General features: G+C 43.9%; 1 protein-coding gene and 1 long non-coding RNA gene across 3 annotated transcripts in view; one reads left to right on the forward strand and one right to left on the reverse strand.

Moving 5' to 3' along the window:
- The window catches only part of Fbxw4 (F-box and WD repeat domain containing 4), a 79,965-nt gene extending 78,266 nt beyond the window's left edge, over positions 1–1,699 (reverse strand). The window contains exon 1 of one of the 2 annotated variants that reach the window (XM_063244352.1): positions 1,139–1,699. In XM_063244352.1, coding sequence (XP_063100422.1) covers positions 1,139–1,608 — 470 coding nt within the window. In that variant the 5' untranslated portion in view covers positions 1,609–1,699. The remainder of the gene's footprint in view (positions 1–1,138) is intronic. The other variant, XM_013158392.2, reaches the window with a different exon arrangement.
- Positions 1,700–1,730: 31 nt separating this feature from the next.
- LOC134475009 (uncharacterized) lies at positions 1,731–22,950 on the forward strand. Its single transcript, XR_010046007.1, has 2 exons — positions 1,731–17,575; positions 22,668–22,950. It is a non-coding gene; the product is annotated as an uncharacterized LOC134475009 (long non-coding RNA).
- Positions 22,951–23,839: the final 889 nt, after the last annotated feature.

The following is a 23,839-nucleotide window of genomic DNA, read 5'->3' on the forward strand; positions in this document are numbered from 1 at the left end:
TGATCTGTGATGAGATCAATTTCTCGGCTTTGGAGGAAAAGGGAAAAACAGCAACAACGACTAGCAGATTCTATTAACACATAAAAATTCTATGGTATAAAAACAGTAAAATAAAAATTGAAAAAATACTTGCACCAAAGATGACAGACCAGACTAATATCTATGACCCACAAGGCTTCTAAACGTATAAGAAAAACATCAAGAACCTAATAATAAAACGAGGCAAGGGGAGAGACAACCTCACAGGTTAAACAAACACATGGTGGGGCTGGAGATTTAGCTCAGTGGCATAAGTGCCTGCCTTGCAAGCAGCTTGAGTTCGATCCCCGGTACCAATAAAAAGGAAAAAGAAAAAAAAAAATGGGAAAATATTTATCCTGGTCTGTAGTAAAAGTGGTGCAAATTAACACAACTCCGACATACCACATAATCTGCTAAAGTAGCAAGTGTATTTTGAAATATCTAGATTGCTTCCATCATTTTTTTGCAGGTATACTGTAACTTGATCCAACACCATAACTTTTGATATAGTAACACTAGAGATTTTATCCTAAGAACTAATTCAAAAAAATAAATGTGTGGCATGTGGTGACATATCTGAATAAAGCACTTACTCGGAAACGTATCAAATTATTCACTACGTACTTATGCCAGAGTGACAGCAACCAGGGGGAAGTGCAACTGAAAAATTTTTAAATGGAAATACTTTTCTTGAGTTGATAACATTATGGGCCTTCATGTCAACTTCAATGTTACCATACTGTATCTGGCCTGGGAGGGGTGGAAATCAACCTGGAAGCTTGCACACACACACACACACACACACACACACACATCCCCAATTCCACCGTGTAACAGCACGTGCTTGAGCCAAGCCCTGGACTCCCAGGCCTCAGCTCCTACGAAGGTCAGGCCAGGCCAGAGCCAGGCACACCCGGCTGCGGCCTGGCCCTAAGTGGCCTCTGCCTCGAGCGGGCATGGAGGGTCCCTTGCACGTGCCAAGCCATGAAATACGCCAAGGCCTTTCTCTAGGGCCTGAAGCCGCACAACTTTATTACAGCGAGGGGAGGCGGCATGCTGGCTGGCTGTTTGGTGGGCGGACGCCTGGGATGCTGGGGCCGCCGCAGCGGGCGCTTACAGGTCTGTGCCGAGCCGCGAGAAGCCAGCGTTGAGCGAGGCCCGCGCGATGCGGCGCCACGGCAGGTCGTAGCTGGTGACGCGCCGCAGCGTGCGGCACACTTGGGCCAAGCGGCCGAGCGCGCGCGCGTCCAGGTAGGAGCAGACGAGCAGCAGCAGCTCCTCCGGCAGACGCCAGAGTGAGGGCCCCGCGGCTTCCTCGGCCGTCGCCATGGCCGTCGTCATGGCCGCCTGGGAGCCGGCGACGGCGGCCTCCCGCGCAGCCCCGGCGCCCTGCTCGGCGAGCCCAGCGTGGGCCGCAGCCCCGCGGGAACGCGGCGCCCCTTCCGGTCCGTGCCCGCTTCCGCTGCGCGCCTTCCCCCGCTTCCTCCGCTTCCCCTTCCCCTTGGTCTTCCCGGGCCGGCCCTCGCTCTCGCCCTCGCCCTCGCCCTCGCCGCTCGCGGGCGGCCCCGAGCGGCCCTGGCTGCCCATGATGACGCGGAGCCCGGCCGAGACACCGCGGCCGCGGTGGAGGCGACACCGCCCCGCCCCGGGTCACATGGGACGCGGGTAAGGCCAGCGCCGGCACAGTGCGTGCAGCCGCTCCTCGAGCGTGGGGCGAGGCCGCCGGAGGCCCCCAGCATGGGCTGCGCGGCGCGGAGAGCCGACGCCAGCCCGCTCCGGCGCCTGCCCAGGTGTTGCCTGATCGCCGGGGCGCAAGCAGAGCACGGGGGCCGCGACCCCGGAAGCGGACGGGCCCACGGCCCGATCTCGCGTGGCGAGAAGGGGTCTCGCCCGCGCCGCACCTGTGTGCGCGTGTACTCCAGGGTGAGCTGCGGCCCAGCAGACAGTACAGATGCGGAAACGGCCGCATAGGCTTCTTGCCGGCCACCTTCCAGAAACAAGTTGTTTTTCCAGAGTCACCCAGGCTCCCTGTCGCTTGTCACCCATGGGATTCTCCTGGCACAAAGCTGAAGGGAGAGCTACAGAGGTCTAGACCTGTGCTGGCCCACACGATCAGCCCTGATCACGTGTAGATATGAGCATTTGTGCTGTAGCCAGTCCACAACGGAGAATGAATGCTCTAGACATAAGAGCAATACCAGATTTTGAAGATGTAAGAAAAAGAATTGAAATAGCTCATGAATTTTATTATAGTCACCATTTCAGCTCTGTTGGGTTAAATACAATATATTTTCATGTAACTAGTAGGAAATTTAATATTATACATGTCGCCTGCATTTGCCGCCCACTTTTTTTTCTGATAGCACTGAGCTACACTAAGATTTGGTATCTTCCTGCCTCTATGGATTCTGTCACCCCCATCGAAAGGTTTTCATATTTATCATTATCTTAACTATTTTTAGGGAGTAGGAATGAATGAGAAATCAATTCTGAAAATGTTTCGACACATAACATAGCTAAGGAAGAAAGAGCATCATGTAACAAGGTCAGACTGGAATCTGGCTTTGCCCTAGAATTACTTTTTAATCTTAGCAAAACAACAACAAAAAATCCCACCTATCTTGGCCTTTTAGTGTTCTGAGTCTAGTGGAGATAATGTCTTTGCCTTACTTTCGAAGGATAAATGAGATGATCCCTGTAAAATGCTTTGAACTCTTCTAAGAAAATTCTCAGTAATAGTTACAGGTCAAATCCTGTTACAAATACACACACACACACACACACACACACACACTACAACAAAGGCTTTGTATTTTACAAAATGATTTCCAAACTCCATGCAGGGGTTTGTTAAAAGCAGTGGGCTTTTTTACATCTCAGTACAACCAAAGAATTGCAGCCATCTCTTGGAAATCACTACTAAAAAGTTCACTTACTGTAGAATTCGCTAGCAGACCACTGCGTTAGGAACATGTCAGTTAAGGTGATATCATCAGCAATTCAGTGCTCATTGATCCTGCTCCATTTGTGTGCCGTGAGTCTCAGTTCTGGAAGGAAAACAAGGATAAATGTAGCATATAGTTCTTCCGTTTGTGTCTCAGGTCTTACTATTTGACTTTTGTTTTTCTGGTACTGGGGACTGAATCTAGAACTCCGCACTAAGATACCTCTCTGGAGACAGGATCTTGCTGAGTCCCTAAATTGTCCAGACTGAGCTTGAACTTGTGATTGTCCTGCCTTAGCCACTCACTAGCTGACAATTTTTTTTAAGCCTTTCTTTATACATACTAAAGTTATACCTAGTTTTTGGTGAGGAATATGAAAAATTATTTTATTAATCTAATATAAATTGTCAGCATTAAAACCACTTTCAAACAGGCATAATTTATCCAGTATACTATGTTGGCTTCATTGATAGAGGAATTAAAGCAACATTTTAAAATATCTGAATGGAGATGAACGTGCTGTGGTGGCATTCACATTTGTTTTTTATTTTAATTTTTTTAGTTTGCAGATTAATAAGTACACTGAAAACACTGGAATACTTTTAAATTACAATAGAAAAACTAAATCATAATATATTGAAACTTAAGACTCAGTGGGAGTTTTATAGGGGTATTTAGAAGCATTGATTACTTCCTTTTTTTAAAAACCAGGGTCTTGGGCTGGGGATTTAGCTCAGCGGCATAAGCGCCTGCTTTGCAAGCAGGCAGTCGTGAGTTCAATCCCTGGTACCGATAAAAACGAAAAAGACCAAAAAAAAAAAAAAAAAAAAAAAAAAAAAAAAAACCAGGGTCTTAGACAACATACTTTCTGGGTTCCCTTTTGTCTCTTTTAGACAGAAGCTATCTTTCCTCAATAAATATTCCCTACTTAAAAAAGAAAAAAAAAAAAAAAAAAAAACAGGCTGTTACTGTGTAGGAGCCAGGCTAGTGTCAGACTCCTAATCCTTTTGCTTCAGCCTTTTGAGTGTAAGGATTACAGGTGTGCACCATCACTCCTAGATAGATGCACTGAATACTTTTTAAAGAATTTTTGTTTTGTGGGGGGCAGATATTGGGGTATTTTTGAGACAAGGTCTCAGGCTAACCTCAAACAGCTATCCCCCTACCTCTGCCTCCTGAGTGCTAGGATTACAGCTATGTACCACCACACCTGGACTTTTCTCTTGTTTTTTTGATAGAGTTTTGCAGAATTGTCTAGGCTATCCTAGAACCCCCAATCCTGGAAGCTAGAATTACAGATGTGCACCAGTATATCTAGCTTTGTCTTGGTTACTTTCCAAGAGTTAATCATGCAGACCCTTAACTTCCTAGTGCTTTTTATAATCTCTTTGCAAAACTTTAAAGGAATTTGTAGGGACTAACATATCTTGCCAAAGAACACTTAACTTTGTAAAACACACACACACATTCATTTCCCAGTTCTTCCGCAGAATTCCAACATATACTTCATCTTCAAGGAGATAGAGTGTAACTCGTCACTCCTGATGGGGACCGAGTAGAGGGACCTCTGTGCCTTCGTTCCAGAAAGTGCGACAGAAATAGGAAGGAGCAGCTTGCCGTGGAGAAGGCTTTGCCTCAGCCAGGGGGTCAGTGTCAGCATCAACTGTGAAGTCATGTTGGTGGAATGGGCCTTGGCATGGTGTAGACAAAACTGACACTTTGCCCCTGTAGTCTTCCTCCTCAGAACCCATAATCTCAGGCTAATAATGAGAAAAACACCACACCAATTCACCAATTTCAGTTAAGGAATGTTCTACGAAAATACCTGATCAATATCCTTAAAATGTTTGCCAAGGGGCAACCCGCTCAGGACCCCTTCTGTCTCTCTCTCAGACTGAATATATTCTTCCTCTCAATGAATATATTCTGCTCTTAACCTCCACTGTTGCTAAAATTCATTCTTCAATTTTAAAGAACAGGAACTTGCACTGGACATGTAGTAGGTTGAGAATTACTTTCCCCTATATCAATAGCAAAATACTTTTGTGATCTGAGTAAACAAAGATACTATATGGAAAGTAATAACCACCAAAAAAAAAGTGAGTAGACTAAAAATTCATCAAAATTAAAACTTCTTTTAAAAATGTTTTCCAAGAGCATGGTACATGCGTATAATCCTAGCACTTAGGAGGCTGAGGCATGAGGATCACCACAAATTCAAGGCCAGCGTGAACTGCATAGTGAGAACGTCTCAAAACAAGGGAAGTCTGAGAAGCTGTCACCGTCAAAGAAGCCAAAGGAGACATGTGGGACTAAAGCTGCTGGCTGATGTGGTGTCCTGAGCAAAATCCTAGAACAGAAAAGAAAATGGACCTTTGCTAAAACCTAAGAAAATCTGATCAGTTCATTACTGTTAACAAATGCACATACATGTAGGTACTCTCTGTACAGTCTTCACAATATCCTGTAACTGTTATTAAAAAATAAAGTTTTCAAAAATTCATTTTGGCCTTTTGTGACTTTACAGGTAAGTTGGCAAATATCGACTGTCATGCCCATGAAAACAATATTTTTCCTGAATTATACAGATTCATAGTATTATGAACTTTATTCTGTTACTGCAGATGCAAAAGAAACCAGTAAAAATAAATCACTTCCAACAAAATGTAAGCTTCTGCTTAAGATTTCTAATCTATGGCTAAGAGTGTAGCTCAGTAGCTTAGCATGTGTAAGGCCCAAGATTTGAGCCTCAGCATTACAAAATAAATAAATGAGTAAAGATTTCTAGTTATTTAAATTAACAATTTCTAGGAAAATTGACTTTCCAAAGGTCAGGAAACATCATTCCAAGATACTGTCCTGAATTTGTAACTGTGAGAAAAGAGACATTTCTGATCACTGATTTTATATAAATTATATGTATTTAGATATATATTATATAAGTATACACCAATGCACACAAAATTTAAGGCCTGTCTATGATGAATCAAAAAGCAAGAAAGGAAATATAATGTAACTTTTGAGCCAGGTGTGGTGTCACAGGCCTGTAACCCCAGCACTTGGAAAGCTGAGACAAGAGGATTGTTGCAAGTTCAAGACTAGCTTGGGCTACAAAGTGAGCTCGAATTCAGCCTTGAACTGCATAGTGAGAGCCTGTCTCAAAAAAATAAAAAAAGGGGGCTGGGGATTTAGCTCAGCAGCATAAGCGCCTGCCTTGCAAGTGTGCAGTCATGAGCTCGATCCCTGGTACCGATAAAAACGAAAAAGACAAAAATAAATAAATAAAAGTAACTTTTGAGGGAAAACAAAACAAAACAGATTTCCAGGAGACTTGCCTGTTATATAATGCCATCATTAGTCAGTTTGTAATACTCTCCTTTTTGTCAGTGGGTAATGTTCAATGAAGTTTCAAGAAACTATAAAACCCTCAGAATTAGGATTTAAGATCAGTTCTTGTATTGCCATGTGGCATCAGGGTGTGTGATTTTTTTGGCTGAGCCAGTCAGAAGACTGAGTCTTGACAAGTGCTGGAAGATATAAAACTTGAAGAAAACAACAAAACCTTGTGAAAGCTTCATGATTGCTAAGGATTTCTTACCATGCTTTCAGATTCTATTTTTTAAAAAGAATCAGTAAATAAAGCCAGGGGCTAGGGATTTAGCTCAGTGGCATAGCGCCTGCCTGGCAAGATGAGGTCGTGAGTTTGATCCCCGGTACCAAAATAAATAAATAAAGCCAGTCAGTCACCATTAAGATAAAATTTGTATAAATGTGATGTTGTTATTTTCTAAGAAATAATTAAAAATTAAGTTCCAGAAAATGTTTGCTCTTTAGATATCTTTAGCTGTCCTAGAAGAAAGTTCTGGGTTAAATATAGAATGCTTATTTCAGATTCCATATTATTAATGCTATGCAATAATGCCTAACTTCAAATAAATTTTTTCATTTAATACCTTTGTTACACTGAATGAAATCACAAAATATCATTTATTTACCTTGTGATAGGCTTGGGGTTCTATTAAAAACTTAAAAATGCAACCCAAGCATGGTGACATAGCCTCTAATTCCAGAACTCTGGGAGGCTGAGGCGGGAGGATTGTAAATTTGAATCCATGATGAGCAATTGAGCAATTTATCAAAACTGTGTCTCAAAGTAAAATATAAGGAGGACTAGGGATATGGGTCAATGCAAAGGCCTTGGGTATAATCTGCAGTGCTCCATCATAGTTGCGGGGGGAGGCATGAAAAATTCAAAGGACAACGGTCCTGAAGTATCTATCCTGCAGTTACATTATCTAATACAGATGTTGGACTGTGTTGTTAAATATAAACACAAATTTGGGTGTTGATCGAGAAAAAACAGATCTTAATTTTTTAACCAAGATTTATGTTATCTTTTAAGAAGCTCCCAGACTCTAAAACATTAATCTGTGTTATTTCCCCTTTCCTGTAGCAGCTGTTTCAAACAGACACATGAACAAGAATCGGCCCCTGGATTAGGAACCTGCCGTGGAGAAGTCCGAGTTAGGCCTCCAGGGTTTTCCTGAGCTCTCCTGGAGCAGCCTGGGCTCCAGTCAGGAAAGTTCCCAAATATATGGAGCCAGGGAGACGCCTGCTCCTTCCACAGTGGACTAGGTCACCAGCTCTGCTGCCTCCAGGCAACACAGCTCTGCTTTGCAGCAAGTGAGAGGCCTTTAGCTAGAAGACATTCCAAGAACAGTAAGCAGACACCTGTAAACTTCCCACCTAAGAAGCACCCAAATTAGGAGGGAAATGGAAAATCAAAAAGCTGAAACTGAAGTTCACCTGATAACAGAATCAAACAATGGTAACATTGGTATCAGTCCTCAAGCCATAGTGTTAAGAGTAGATTCTCTCCTGGTCAGGGTGTGAGCCTCGACCAGTACAGAGCTACTGAAAGTAGAGAGGAACTTTGGCCCAGATGCTACTGCACCCCATGTGTGTGGCAGAATTCTGGAGATTCAATCTGTACTCTGTCAAGAGCTTCGTCTTGGTCATGCATAATCCCAGCTACTCAGAAGGCTGAGGCAAGAGGGTTATAAATTTAATGCCAGCCTTGAAAATTTAGCAAGACCCTGTCTCAATTTATAAAGGGCTGGGGAGGTAGCTCAAAGGCATAGGGCCTGTCTAGTTTGCACAAGACCCTGGATTCAATCTATAGTACTGCAAACAAACAAATACACACACCCTTTTTGGACCACAGGATGGTCAGGCTCCAAAGTTTGCCTAATTTTCCAGGAAAAGTTGAGGCCAACCAGAAGATAGTGTGTTGAATCCTGAGTTTAAGTATCAGAATTAGAGATGTGCAAAGCAATAATATTTATTAATATTTCATAGGGTTAAAATATTAAAACCAGCTGGTAGAAGGAAATTATTAATTCAGTATCCTGTGTTACAGTAGCCCACACTAGAGAAACCAATGAACAAGGGAATTTTCAAAGTTTAGGCAGTTGTATCATGACAGTCTAGGTGGAATGGATCATACCACTTCCATAATGCTGCTTTTTAAAATTAAAAATAAACCCAATAAACTTGAATTACTTTTTTAAGGTGTAAGAAAATATAAGCTTTCAAGAGCCTTCGTGTTGTATTTATTTACAGCAGCTGACTCAATTGTACCAGCGACAGAGTCATAGAGACTCCCTGGGAAGAAATCAGCCAGTGCTGGGGTTCAGAAGGGTTCAAATCCAAAGCCTCCCACCTACTGCAACTGACAAGTCCTATCCACAGAAAAGAGTAACAAGCATCTGTTAAAAAGAATGAGGGAAACGTGAAGTGCAGAACTGTGTGTGTAACGTAGTGTGAGTAGAGAAATCACCTGCGTGCTGATTTCCGTGCACCAAAGACCTCAAAAGCATGCAGAGAGCGAGTGCCAGTGTTTGCCTCTTGGAAGTAACCTTGGTGGATTTTCCCTATGTTCCATTTTATACCTTTTGAACGTTCGGCTGTTAACTATTTACATGTGCTTCCTATCAAAGTTTTATCTCCAAAAAAGGGCATTCTGAAGAGTGAGACTGTGTTCCTAGAGCAGGTTTGGCTATGCGGAAGAGGCCGTAATGAAAGGAACTGCCACTAAAGTTTTGCAGCGAAGAGTCAGAGTAGAGCAGAGGCATGGGCACTGCGTGGGCTGACACAGGTGTTCAGGGTTCAAGACCTAAACCGAGAGAAAAATTACTGAGAAAGAAAATCATCTGTAGAATAAAGCTTCAGAAGGTAACAAAGAATTTTCAAATGAATTCCATCGTATCTGCAAATCCGTTAAAACAATCTCAACTTTTGAAAGCTCTGACACAGACTTCCTCAAAACACACACACACAGCAGCTGAGCAGACTATCAAGATAGTTCTGAAGTTTTATGGTCATCTCTTTTTTTTTTAGGGGTCATTCTTTGCATTTTTACTGCCCTAGATATACCTCTTCAAGGCACAGCAATGCCAGTTAAATTTTTTTTGTTTTGTTTCCAGCCAAATCTTTTGTACATTTCTGGAATTTAAGCCACCTCAGTCACTGCTGCTTATCTATAACACCATTGCTTTGAGGGATTAAGGTAGGTTTTTTTTCTAATACACTTAGATCAAGAGTCATCTGCGTTGAGAAGAATATCTTGTTTGAATTAGGGATGGAGAATCTTTTATTTTTTATTTTTGTTTTTGTTTTTTGATCTTTAGTTTTGATTTCTCCTGAGAGTAGTAATCTTCAGCAAGTGATATTTTTAAAAAGCCCCAAACACACCACAAAACATTCCAAGTGATTTTAACTCCCGAATGAGGCTGGGCTACCTGAGTGATTCTCTCTCTTCTCTTGTTTGGCAGAAAGGATTAGAAACCTCCACAGAACTTGCTCTCTATTAAAGTGGAGTGCTGTGCATTCATTGGCAAGAGGTGAATTGTTTTCAGATTACATGTGAGAGAGTGTGTGTATGTTTCTTTCCCACATCAAAGACTTGGATGGAAGCAGTTCTGAGTATTGCCAGGGATGCAAGAATTGGTGCTAAAGTGATTAACAAAATTGCTTTTCTGCAAAAGAAGCACAAAACATTACCTAGGGATTAGAGGAGGAGAGGGCAAGATTAAAGGTGATGTTGAATTTTGGGTAGAATATCTTATCCATCTTTTTCAAATCATGCTTCAAGGATTCTGCAGCCCCTCCTTAAGGAAACCTGAACAAATCAAAGCCCTGCTTTCTCAGATTTTGTAGACAGGGACATTGACAAGGTAAAATTAAAACTGCTAACACAAGAACGCTCACTAAGCCACTTTGATATCTTTATCTGTGAGCACATTTAAATGTGTTTTATTTAGCACACTCCGATGACTCCATTGATCAAAAGTGCTTTCATTTGTAATTGGTTTGTGTGTCCACCTGTAGGGCTTAAATGACAGTGATTTATAGAATTTCTGGGCTGATTGTTCTGTTTCAGTAAATCTTGATTGAGTAGCCTAACATCCCTTTTTAAATGTATCTTTCTTTGTTGAAATCCTTGTCTAGCCGAAATGTTAAAAAACAAAACAAACAAGAAAGCTACAGAGGGCTGGGGATGTGGGTCGGTCTGTGGGTCGGTCATGGAGCACCTGCCTAGCATGTGTGAGACCCTCGGTTTGATCTCCCGCACTGGAAAACTAAACAGAACTTGCATTCTAAAGAGTGAGGGCAAGACCATGTCTCAAACCTCCCTGGGTCTGAGCTGGGAAATTGTTTTAAGAATTATCTCTGAGATGCCCCACAGAATTCTCTGTGCCTCTATACTTTTTCAAGTCTTTTACAAACCAAACTTGGCCCTTTGTTGCTTCCGTGAAGTCCTCGTGACTTTAGTTTCCCAACTATGTGGGCAGCAACATATAAACACATGTCACTGTTCTCGATGAATAAAGTTCTTTCTCCTTGGTTTCTTCCTTTAGAGTATTATCAAAACTGTAATGAAACATCTATGTGGACAGTATGGCGTGAAGACACAAAGCAGACCATATGTATACGTATATATATGGTAATACAAAAGCAATGTCATAATTCTTTTAAAATTGTGTGTATAAAAATGCAAAAACAAAACAGAATCATACCTGTCAGACGCGTGAGAGGCTTGCCAAGGGAAAAAGGACTGGTGGTAGTGAAAGGGGGTTTTAGTTCCATCTGCAACCTTTCTTTTTTCTTAAAGGAAAAGAGCCACTAAGCTAAGACTATTGACTTGGGTACAGGAGATGCAAGGAGTCACTGAGATTCTTGTGCAAAGCACAGCAGAAGTTTGGGCTCTCTTTTTGTCTTCTCATGAATTGTTCTTTCATTAATGTGATGATTTTTTGGTCAGACCTAGCCATGTCTCCTTTTATCTACAGGATAGTAAACATCTGTTTCAAATCGATTCAGTAACTCAGAATAGACACTGTGCCCCCTTTTCCCATGATAAAATTTTCCTGGCTAACAGGCATTCCCTGCAGCACGAGACACACACTGTAGCCTTCCATAAAAAGAATTAACAGACGAATAAATGAGCACTGTTCGCCACAGCTCGCATTTTCATTTTGAAACAGGCTTCTCCAGGTTGCCTCTTTGACTTCTTCACTCTCAGGAACTTGTTGACAACAATCATTTTTTCTCTGTCTTTCCCTTGGGGTCCTGTAAGGTCACTGGACATGAGATAGCTGTGAAATTTGACATTGTTCCCATTTAAATGCTTTCCTCCAACAAGTGCCAGACTGCGGCTGCTTGGGTGTGGGGCCGGCAGACCAGCCAGGCTCCGGGACCGCCAGCCCTCCAGGCTTCAAAGCCTGCCATCCTTGATCTCACTAAAGAATGTTTTTGAATTCTATGTCCATCTAGTGGTTGCCTGCAAAGATCTACTTGGCTCTTTCTTTCTTCCTTTTCTTTCACACTTGATCAGTGAGATTCTGTTTGTGATGGGGGTTTTGCCCCCCTTGGTCTTTAATTCTTTCCCAGGTGGTTTCAAAGTGTCTGTCCTCAGCCCTGCTTTCTATAAACAGGCAGGAATTCGAGAGCGCAATGTCCTGCTCTCCTCCTAGCACAGCCCTTCTGCTCTTACTTTGAAAACAGACTGTTTTGTGGACAGTAGAGTACAGTTCTTTTTCACAGATGAGATTAGAGGCTTGAGGGGGAGTCTGAAGGGAGGGGAGTGTTTTTCTTTTTTCTTTTCTTTCTTTTTTTAAACTGGAGACTCTTTGTGTTGTGACTCATGTTAGCAAATGCAAGAATTTTACTTATTTTACACTCAGTTGCACCTTTGGTTAAGGATGACATGGCACCAAGCAGAAGGTGCTGGGAATTTGCTGATTTCCTCACCAATTTCTTCTCCAGCATCTCAAGGGTACCCACGAGAGATGGCAATCAGGTGGCAACAGCAGCTAATGTGACTGCATATCCAAGGAGTTGAATTAAACAGATTCTAGCAGAGGATTCTGATGTACCCGTGGGGTTGAGATAGCAAGCCGATCTCCCGCTTTCTAGGAGCTGAAAAGTCTCTCTCCAGGTCTCAGGTCCTGTATTGTTTTTTGTTGTTGTTTTTTAATCAGTACCCAGGATTGAACTCACAACTGCCTGCTTGCAGGTGCCTATGCCACTGAGCTAAATCCCCAGCCCCGGTCCTGTATTGTTTTAAAGGAGGGAGTGAAATGCCTATAGCAGTTGTCAGTCTTTTTCGTTTTCATGTGGATTCTGAAAGTTGGGGAACTAATGTATTTATATCCATACTGCTGTGAATTCTGTTAGAGGAAATTGCTGATGGAGACCAACTGTTATCTTGTTCCAAAGTATGACAGGGCAAAGGCATTCTGTGTGTCTCAGGCCACCTTGACCTCTAGGAAAAGACAGGAGCACATGAGTTAATATCTAAAGGTTGCTGCCTTTTGTTCAGCTCAAATTAAAACAAATATTTATAGTCATTGAAAATATATTTTTCTGAAGTTGGGTACAGTGGGGCATGTCTGTAATCCCAGCTATTCAGAAGGCTGAGATAGGACTATCACAAGTTCAAGGCCAGCATGAGCAACTTGGATTATGTCTCAAAGGAAGGGTAGAAGCGGAGGATGGGTTGTAATTCAGTGATAGAATCCATGGCTTGTGTGGGCCCTGGGTTCAGTCCCTGCGCCACAAAAGGTGTGTGCATGTGTGTGTATGTGTGTGTATGTGTGTGTGTTTAGACACAAGGTATGATCATAAAATACAGCATATGTTTACATTTTTAATAATTTATTGCAAAGTTGGACATACTGGCACACACCTGGATTCCCAGTACAGGCGGCACAGAGGCAGAAGGATCACCACGAGGTCAAGGCTGGCATGAATCTCATCGTGAGACCCCATCACAAAACATCAAGAAGAAAAAACATTACAAGCAGAGACACATTGTCACACAATCCCCTCAAAGTCTTCGTCTCATTTTGGACACATTTATGCCACTGCTCCGGCCACTTCCCGAAGCCTCTCTCACAGCACGGTCACGGCTGCCTTGACAGCCTGACTCAATTCGAACGTTCGCCTTTCGTGGCATCTTGACTTTGGGGCAGAGCCAGAAGTCACACGGTGCCCGGTCTGGTGAGTGAGGGGAGGAGGGCGCACTGGTGTGTTGGTGTGGTCTGGTCTTTGTGTCAGTGTCACCCAGCAGAGGCCTTCACTATTCTTATCACACCTCACAGAGACACAAAGAAAACTCTAGAACTGTTTCAGGAAAGGGTGAGAGAAGTGGGCTCAGTGTGTGCAAAGTGAGGGGAAATATTCTGGGGGCCAATGGCGATGTGTCTTTCACTTCGTGCATTTTAACATTTAAACGCACTTGAGCTCCTGCCCAGCCCTTGCTAGAACACTGTGCTAGAACCGATGTAAAACCATAACCACTGGACTCATGAGCATTGTTTACAGCAGCAAAGTGAGCAATTGGGGAACAACCATCTGTGGGACAATATGTAATTTAAAAGAAGCTATAAAACAGAAACACAGGGACATGGAAACATGTCTGAGAAATGGGTAAGTGAAGTGAAAAGCTGAAAAAATGTTTCAGAAATGACATGTACAGAGTGGGTTCATAGACATATGTATTCCGTATGCTGAACAGGAATATACAGTATTGAGGGAGGTGGCGGGAGAGCCCTCAATTTTATGTATAATGTTTTCCTTGTTTTACGATGCATTTTTATGATTCACATGTAATTTTTTTTTAAATTTAAGTGATGTTTTATAAAACCAAATAGAAGCCAGGCATGGTGAAACAAGCCTGTAATCCCAGCTACTCAGGATGCTGAGGCAGGAGGATTGCTAGTTTGAGGCCAACCTGTATAACTTAGTAAGATCCTGTCACAACATTAGGGAAAAGAATACAAAAAAAAAAGGGGTGCAGCTCAGTGGTGAATCCCCAGTACTACACACACACACACATACCCCAAGATAACTGAAAAGAAAAAAATCACTTATAATCCACTACACAGCTTACCACAGTCTTTTGTGTATATATTTTTATATTTCTGTTAGTTTTTGCTGTGCTGAGAGCAAACCCAGGGCCTCATGCATGCTAGGCAAGCACTCCATCTCTGTGCTACCCAGTGTTTGGGGGCTTGTTTTGTTTCTTTGAGACAAGGTCTCACTATATTGCTCAGGCAGGATTCAAACTTGCAAACCTCTTACCTTAGCCTCTTGAGTAGCTGGGATTACAAGCACATGCCGCCATACCAGACTTATTTATTAACTGACAAGCAAAAATTGTATATTTTGTGGTGTGCAGCATGACTTCTTAACATGATGCTTTGGTATATGGATACTTTGCAGAATGGCCAAATTCAGCTACTTAACATGCGCCTCCCCACACATTCCTACTTTTCTGTTCTCTTGGCAATCTTCAAGTACATGATGTTATCAATCATCACCACCATGACCTTTTTCCTCCTCTCTAATTGAAATTTCGTGTCTTTTGGCCAGCACCTCCCTCCCTAATTCCCCCAATCCCCCTGTCTTTGGTATCAGTGTTTTACTCTCTTTCTGAGCTCAGTTTTTATGTAGATTCCCCATATAAATGAAGCTATGCAGTATTTGCCTTTCTGTGCCTGGTTTATTTCACTTACTGAGATGTCCTCCAGGATTGTCTGTGTTGTCACAAGTGCTGTTACCCCTGCCATCTGTTCGTATCACACTTCTCCACCCATGCCCAGCGGCTGCTCGCTGGGCCTTGTGAACGGCACCGCAGTTACCGAGGGTGCACACGTCTCTGAAGCACATGGGTTCCATGTCTCTGGACCCACACTCAAATGTTGGATTTCTGGATCATGTGGCAATTCTATTTGTAATTTTTGAGGCCCCTCCATCCTGTTTACCGTAATGGTTTAATTTACTTCCCTATCAGAGTACGCAAAGGCTCACCTATCCATGTTCTCAGTGAAGTTTGTTTCTGATAGTGATCATCGGACAGGTGTGAGATAATATTTCATAGTGGTTTTTGCTTGTTGCTTTGCTTTTAATTTTGATTTTTGCACTCAGGGAATTAAACCCAGGTCTTTAAATTTTTTATTTATCTTAAGACAGGCTCCCTAAGTCACTAAGTTGTCAATGCTGGCCTCAAATTTATGATCCGTCTGCCTCAGTCTCCTGGAGTGTGGGATATAGGCTGTGCCACCCCACCTGGCTCATAGTGGTTTTAATTTGCATTTCTCTGATGATTAGCGATGGTGCGTGTACCCGTTGGCAGTTTGAGAAATGTCTGTTCCTACCTTCATGCTGATTTTCTCATCAGGTTATTTCCTCACTATTGTGTTAAGTTCCTTGTATGTTTTACATATTAGCCCCTTATCAAATGTATAGCTTTCAAATGTATTCTCCCAATTCATAGATTCTTACATCACTGTGTTGTTTGCTTGCTATACAGAAGATTTTACTTCAATGTAATCCCACCTGTCTATTTTACTTTTGTTGCCTAATTCATATATATATATATATATATAGAGAGAGAGAGAGAGAGAGAGCACCCTGGGGATTCAACCAAGGCCTTCATACTGAATTATATTCCTGCCCCTTTGTGTTTTTGTTATTTTGAGACTTCTTTTGCTAAGTTGCCCAGGCTGACATCAAACTTGTGATCCTCCTGTCTCAGCCTCCCAGAGTGCTAAACTTGTTCCCTATGCTTTTTGAGTCCTATCCAAAAATATCATTGCCGGCACCAGTATGACGGGCTTTTCCCTTACACTTCCTTCTAGTAGTTTTACAGTTTCAACACTTATGTATAAATCTTGAACCCATTTTGGGATGCTACTTGATGTGGTTTGAGATGAGGGCTAGCTGGGACCTGCAGTCCCAGACCCTGGGAGGCTGAGGTGGAAGCTCACCTTGATTCGAGGCCAACCTGGGCTACACAGTGAATTCAGACACAGCCTGAACTGCACAGCGAGAACTTGTATCCCAGCACCCCTCCACACACAAAAATCTAACTTCATTCTTCTGCATGTGACTGTCCAGTCTCCTCAGCGCCATTTGTTGAAGGGTCTGTCCTTTTCTCATTGTGTATTCTTTTCATCTTCATCAAAAATCAATTGACAAATGTGTGCACCTATTTTTGATCCTTCTATCCTGTTCCATTGGCCTCTGATGTCTGTTTTATGCTAGTACCAAGCTGTTTTGATGACTGTAGCTTTGTAGTAGATTTTGAAATCACATAGCATGATGTGGTGATTCAAAGCTTTTCACAGTTTCAAAGAAATATTTTCTATTTCTGTAAAAAAAAATCACTGGAATTTCAATAGGGATTGTATTGAATTTGTAGAAGGCTTTAAGTAACATGGACATTTAAAAAATATTAATTCTTCCAATCTATGAACATAGGACTTAGGCATTTGCAAATGTTTAGTATTATAAAAAGCACTATGTATTCCTAGTCTTTTTTTTTTTTAATCTGGGATCAAACTCACGACCTCACACTTACCAGGCAGGTGCTTGTTCTGCTGAGCTGAATCCCTGGCCCCACGTACTCCTATTCTTGACTTGACTTTACATTTACTTATAAATTCCTACAAGTGATATTTCTGGGTCATAGAAGCTTGAGAACAATGTCCAATTTCTTTCTTTCTTTCTTTCTTTGGAGACAGGGTCTCATCATGTGGTTCACACTGGCCTAGAGTTCACTGTGCAGCCCAGGCTGGCCTTGAACTCAGAAATTCTCCTGCCTCTGCCTCCCGAGTGCTGGGATTACCAACATGCACCACCACACCCTGCCAATGCCCATTTTTCAATGCAGTCAGAGAGAGGCCAAGAGGATTGTAAGAATTGCTACTAATGCCACAGACTGAAGATACCCAGGCAAACTGCCATGGACCCAGTAGAGATTCCCACACACCGCATGGAGAGCAGGCCTTGTCTGGAGTCCTCAGCAGTCTGTCTTCTTCCAGCTTAGAAGGATGAATGTGAAGTTTCTCGGTGGAGGGAGGCTGGGGCCAGTGGTACCCCATGGTCAAGAGGCCCATCTGAGCACTCCCATCACTGGACTTGTGCACCCAGAACCAACCCAGTCACTGTATAGTCACTTTGCCCACTGGTGAGACATAGCACCATGCTGGGGTGGAGTCATTTAAGAGCACACAGGAGTGACAAAACAGAGGAAATGAAAAGTAAGTTCAAGGGAAGGAAACCTCCAGGACTACATGCAGGGCCCCCTTTCTTTCTCCTGAGCTGCTTGGTTATTAGCCTATGCAGCCTCCGAAATAGGAGCCCCCACAGTGCGAGCTGAGTCTCTGCGTTACCCCAAGACCTTTGGGGCGCTTTGCCTGGCCTCTGATACTTTGGTTCCCCTGTCTTTCTCCCCCCTGTTGCCCTAGCACAAAACTTTCCTTTTTGTCCAAACAGGCTTTCCACAGCCCAAACAAGCAATGTGTATTGTGGAAAGACCCGGGATTTGGAGTCCTAAGATAACAGATTCAGACCCTGGGTCTGCCATTGTCTTAGTGGGTAATTTTGGGCAAATACTTAATAGTTTCCTCAAGTATAAAATAAAAATAATATATAAGAAAAAACCAACCTGATTCACGCTATTGTCATACAGATGTTAAACTAGACACAGAAGACATTGGCACAAGGCAGAGCATGAAGGCGGAGCTTGCAGGAAGGCCTCATTGGGCCTAGCCTCTGAGCCTTTGCTCCGACCTGCTCTCTTTCTAGAAAAGGCCTCTTCACCTGAATTCTACCCATCCAGCAGAGCAGGTTCATGTTTTACCCTTCCAGAAAGCCTTTCCTTGCAGATACTAAGTGTTACCACTAGACTGTTCTTTTGACACTTGTTGGATAAAAATGTGTTACCTTTATACAATGCAGTATGCCTCAGACATAAAGAAGGATAAGCTGGAGACATTTCTAGCTAAATGGATGCACCTTGAGACTGTACTCTTCAACGAAATAAATCGGACACACATGTGTAAATACCACATTGTTTATCTGTGGACCAAAGAGATAAGAAACTGAAAGTATGAGAAACCAAAAGTGGACCAAAATGTATATAGATATTGTGAAATAGGAAGAAAATATTCAAACGAGGAGGGAAAACAGAGAGGGGAGGGAAGAAGGGAAAAGAAAAAGTGAGGAAAGAAGGAAAAAATCTAAATAAAGCTTTTGCAAATAAGGAGAGGAAGAAGGGTTGAAGGGAGGGGAGGGGAACGGGAAGAAGAATACAGGTATGTCATGTACAGGTACAAACTCCAGATGATGAATGTGAGCATTGTGCAGACCTAAACTGCACCAATCAGCTTAATTTTTTTTAATCAACTTAATTTTTAAAAACTTGGCATTTGTCTATACCACCTGGTGCTGGCCGTGATGTCACTGTGTATTTATTTGTCTTGTGAAAATACCCTGCTGAAGGGCAGAAACCAGCCAGGCAAGGCATAGACGTACTACACTCGCAGCAGCCTGGGAAGCTGAGGCAGGAGGTTCAAAAATTCAAGCCCAGCCTGGGCAACTCAGCGACTTAGTGAAACTCTGGCCTGAAATAAAAAGTAGAGAACAGATTGGGAATGTGCCTTAGTGCAAAGGCCGTGGGTTCAACCCTCAGTAGGGCCGGGGAAGAGAGAATAGAAACCAGACTTGCTGCTGCTTTTCCTTACTCACACTTTGCCTCTTGCAATCAAGCATACTTTACATAGTCACGTGTGGTGGCGCACACCTGTGATCCCAGCACTCAGGAGGCTGAGGCAAGACGATCCCCAGTTTGAGGCCAGCCTTGGCTACACTGTAAGTTCAAGGCCACGCGCTGGTTACATAATCCACACTCTTGGCCTGCTGAGTCCTGAAACCTCTCCACTTCTCACTGTGAATGAGCATCCCCTTCTCTATGGCAGTATGACCACTGAAGTTGAGATTCTTTGCCTAGAAAGAAAATGCTAGTGTTTGTAGACATGGGAACCACCTAGAGAAAACCGTTCTGTTTCTGGAAGCATGAAAGAAAGGGATATGGCATGATGATTCCAGGAGAAGTGACCCCAGAGAGACCTTGGGTAAATTCTTTCTTTCTTTCTTTCTTTAGTGAGACAAGGTCTTGCTATGTAGCCCAAGCTGACCCAAACTCTCTGCAATCCTCTTGCCTCAGCCTCTTGAGTGCTAGTATTACAGGCAGGCACCACCACACCCAGCAACCTTGGGTAAATTATTCCTCTGACAGAATGAAGTCTCGGCCTGGGGGGGGGGGTGTCATTTCCCTTATGTCTTCATTGATTGATGCCCTGAGCAGTCCTCTCCGAAATGGTGCCCTCTTCCCTCATGACCTCCTTCTATCCCCACCCTCTGAACCTCTAAGACTTTTGCTAGCAAAGCTTTTCAGTGTCTCTCCAGGTGATGCGACCCCGTCACCCTCCAGGAACTAGCACCTCTTAGCAAAAGGCTCAGCTCTCTCCATAGCTAAAGCACCCTGGATCCTCCAGCAGAGGAGTCCTGCAGGCTCCTCCTCACCTGCCCAGCTCCTCACACTCTGCCTCTGATTCAGGGACAGTGACTTCAGAGCTCACCCGTGTTTAAGGAGGACTTACATCCCTCCACCACCTTGGTCACTGAGGGGCCTCGCAGCCGCCAACCTGCCTGAAGCAGGAGTCGACCCCCAGCCCCTAAAACACTCTCGGAGGCTGCGTGAATCCAGACTTAGCTACAGCCCGGATCCCGCCAGCAGCAGCTGCTGCACCTCCACTCTGCCCCACATCCTGGCACATGGGGTGCAGTCCACCTTGCTGGCCACTCCTAGACTCACCAACTATATTTCTTGTCATTTTTCTCAGCCCACTTCCCACTGAAAGCCGTGCTTTCTTACATCAATGGGCCACTCCCGCTGGTCAACCAGACCCCAGTGGCCCTGGCTCAAGTATTCTCAGTCACAGGGCAAAACAAGTGTTAGCAGAAACTAACACTTAGAAGTAACCCAGTCCTACGCTGAGTATTCTGGGACAAAAGTGGGCATCTGGTCTCAGTTCATGCCCTATTTTAGTAGCTTGTTCACACTGTTGCAGGGTGAATGTGGTTCATTTTCAGCAGGGCTCTGTCCAGGGCGAATGTGGTTCATCTTCAGCAGGGCTCTGTCCTCCTGTGCCCCTCGGGCGGGACGTCCTCACCTGCTATCTACTAACAGCCCCCCACATACACACATACACTGTTGAGAGTTCAGACACCTATCTAAAGATCTTAACCTTGGGACTTCTGCGTTCTTCCTGATTTCTCCATGCTCTCCCCAGCTGTTCTTTAGCATATCATCAACTTGGTAAATGAAATAAACAAATATTTACAGAGCAAGAGTAGAGGGAAAGATGGGGTGACGGACAGCTGTGATTACTGACCTTTCCTGCCCCTGTCTCCCTCAGTGCTTGTGGTTTGGGGGCCAAACTCATAATCAGAGAAGAAAAGCTTTGTTTCTTACACCTTCCTAAAGATCAGTCATGAACTTGAAGTTTAAAAAATATATATTTACAATAGCATCAAGAGAAGTACAAATCTAACAATACAGACAGGATCTCTATGTGCAAAACCACTTAACACTGGTGAAAAAATCTTAAATAACTGGAAAGACGTTCCACTGTTACACAGCCGGCATAGAAAAACCAATTGTTTTCCTGTCTACCAGCAAGAAATGACTGGGATCTGACATTTAAAAAGAGATACCAGTGACTCATAAGCCTTAGCTTTTCAGAGGCACATGGCCCATGTGAACGCCTCACACAGTGATTCCCAGATTCAACCTGGAAGTTCCCAAGCAGGAGCCCAGGTCCCAACCTCAATTTTGAGCCCAAATGGTGCTTCAAATGCCTCCGATTATCCCTGGATTCCCTTAGGCATCATAGGTACTGTTGTCAGTCTTTCCTGTAAGCCTCTTTTATTCCTATAGTCTTCCTTTCCTCTTTCTTCTCTTCTTTCTTCTTTTTTGTTTTTTCTTTTTTGTAGTACCGAGAACTGAACCCAGTCCCTTTGCACTGAGCTATGTCCCCAGTACTTTTCATTTTATTATTTTACCTTATTTTATTTTAAAATTTGAGACGGGGTCTAAGTCACTGAGATGCCCACACTGGGTGTAAACTTTTGATCTTCTGGGGCTGGGGATTTAGCTCAGCGGCATAAGCACCTGACTTGCAAGCAGGCAGTCGTGAGTTCGATCCCTGGTACCGATAAAAATGAAAAAGACAAAAAAAAAATTAAAAAAAAAAAAAAAAACTTTTGATCTTCTGCCTCTGTCTCCCAGAATGCTGGGATTACAGGTAAGCGCCACTACGCCCGGCTCCTTCCTCCTTTCCTGACCTCCCCATCTCCTTGACACCAGCTGGTCACCTTGCTTTGGTCTCGCGGCACCTCCAGCCCACCGCACACCCTGCCCTCCGTGGCTGCGGTCTGCACCGTGGCGCTCTCCTTTCCCCCTTCCCTTGGCTCCTCCTCAGCCCTCAAACCTCCCCCTGCACAGGCCGAGCCTCTGAGAGCACACTCATGGACCATTCTTGCTTAAAGTGTTTTCTGAGACTAATATTTGTGTATGTGAAGCCCACATTTGCCATATGGCTTTCTTACTTTCCAGTGAGAGAAACTCTCAGATTCATATATTTTGGGGGAAATGAAGTTTTCCCCAGATGGCTTCTCCAAAGCACCACAGCAAGGTCAGGGTTTGTGTGTTCCTTCAAAGGTCCTGGGCTGGGGTTAGGATTTCTCATGTTTCCTCCTCCCACCAACGGTCATTCTGTCCGTGCACCTGACGGTGGGATACAACCTGAGTCTCAGCTAAAAACACACCAGAACATGAGGGCGGCCTGGAGTCATAAACTGGCGCCCCCAGGGAGGTGAAGAAACCTGCCCAGTTGCTTGAATAATTTCAGACCAAAGGCGGAGAGGAAAAGCAGGAGTAACAGCGAGGTGATGAGCCAGGTGTGTGACAAGTTTCTCCAGCCAGCCCGAGCCCTGGAAGGAGAGGAGGCAGCCCTGCATCTCTGCTGGGAAACGAATTTCCCCTTTTAAATTAAGAAAGAGAAAAAACCAACAACAACAACACAGCCCCAAATAGAGAATGTTTTCCTTTGTAACTGGAAGCAAACAGTGCTAATGGCTTTCACAGCTGCCTGCCAGCAGAGGAGCAGCAAACACAAACATTTTGAGAGATGGCCACGTGCAGGGACGTATGGACATACAGTAGACTGGGGCCCCTTATAAATCGAGGAATAAAAGAACAAATAAATAAGGTTCTGCTTTTTCTAGGTTTCTGCATCCAACACCAGCTGAATTAAGCTGGTGAATCAAGCAGAGAATTCTGCATTCCAAGAAAGCATTCTCCGCAGAGCGAAGTAAAAATCTCCCTCTGGTAGGAAAGAAGGTGTCATCGTGGATTAACTGGCTGATGGCTGACCAGGTCCAGGCCACCAGGCGAGGCCTGGCTGAGGCTTCCCCCTTCGTAGTGAAGCAGACTCCCAGGCTGTGGCAGGTTCACTTCAGGCCTGCCATTGACTCGGTCCTTGACCCCAATAAATCATTTACTGTGCTATGTGCCTTTGTCCATGTGTTAATGTGGCGTCATTGGAATGAGAATCCCAGCGAGTGGGGGCCTGCAGCCTGAGGGGTTTCCCCATGGAGCTCCTAGGAAGAGCCTTCCAGTCAGCAGCACCATGGAGGGCGAGGGCTCTGGAGGACCCAGGCTGAGGGAGATGCCTGCAGATGGTCAGCGCAGCCTTGCCTCGGCTATGGCTGCGAAGGAGAAGAAGGAATCTGTTCTCAGTGAGCAAAACTATCACACAGCTTTGCAGTGGGTTTACCTTGGGCAAGAAACCCCCTGCAGAGTGTAGTCAGAGAAGAACCCTGTATCCACCGTCACACTAATGATGAGACTTTGAGCAGGTCACATAGACCAAGCTGGCTTCATGACATCACTGAAATGGCTGGAACAAAAAGTTTTTTAAAATTATTCTTGTTTTGTTTTCTTTTTTTTTTTTTTAACTCTCTTTGAAATAAAATGGATTTATTTATTATTTTTTGTCAGTACCGGGGATTGAACTCATGAGCACGCTTGCAAGGCAGGTGTTTATGCAGCTGAACGAAATCCCCAGCCCCCAAAATAGATTTTTTAATAGAGTGAACAGAATAGAATAGTCCTTAATGAGGATTACTACATATATGTGCATTGTGTTCCTGGAGTCACAATAACAATAAAGTCCCGCAATGGGTAAAGAGTTTTCAAGCCAGCAGCTTAACCATAGGGTATGATTTTCTCACCAGTGCCTGGCTGCAAGGTCAGATCAGCATCCCCGGGGAAGCAATGAAGGAAACACAGAATAATATCACCGAGAACTGGGAGGCCTCCTTCCAGATGGAAGGGCAGCAAATGCGAGAAGAACTGGCAAAGATGCCTGGGAGGCTGGGTGAACTGACAGTGGGGC

Source organism: Cavia porcellus, unplaced genomic scaffold (assembly GCF_034190915.1).
Source record: "Cavia porcellus strain 051 isolate PalLab524CR breed Dunkin Hartley unplaced genomic scaffold, mCavPor4.1 scaffold_2, whole genome shotgun sequence".
Lineage (NCBI taxonomy): Eukaryota > Metazoa > Chordata > Mammalia > Rodentia > Caviidae > Cavia > Cavia porcellus.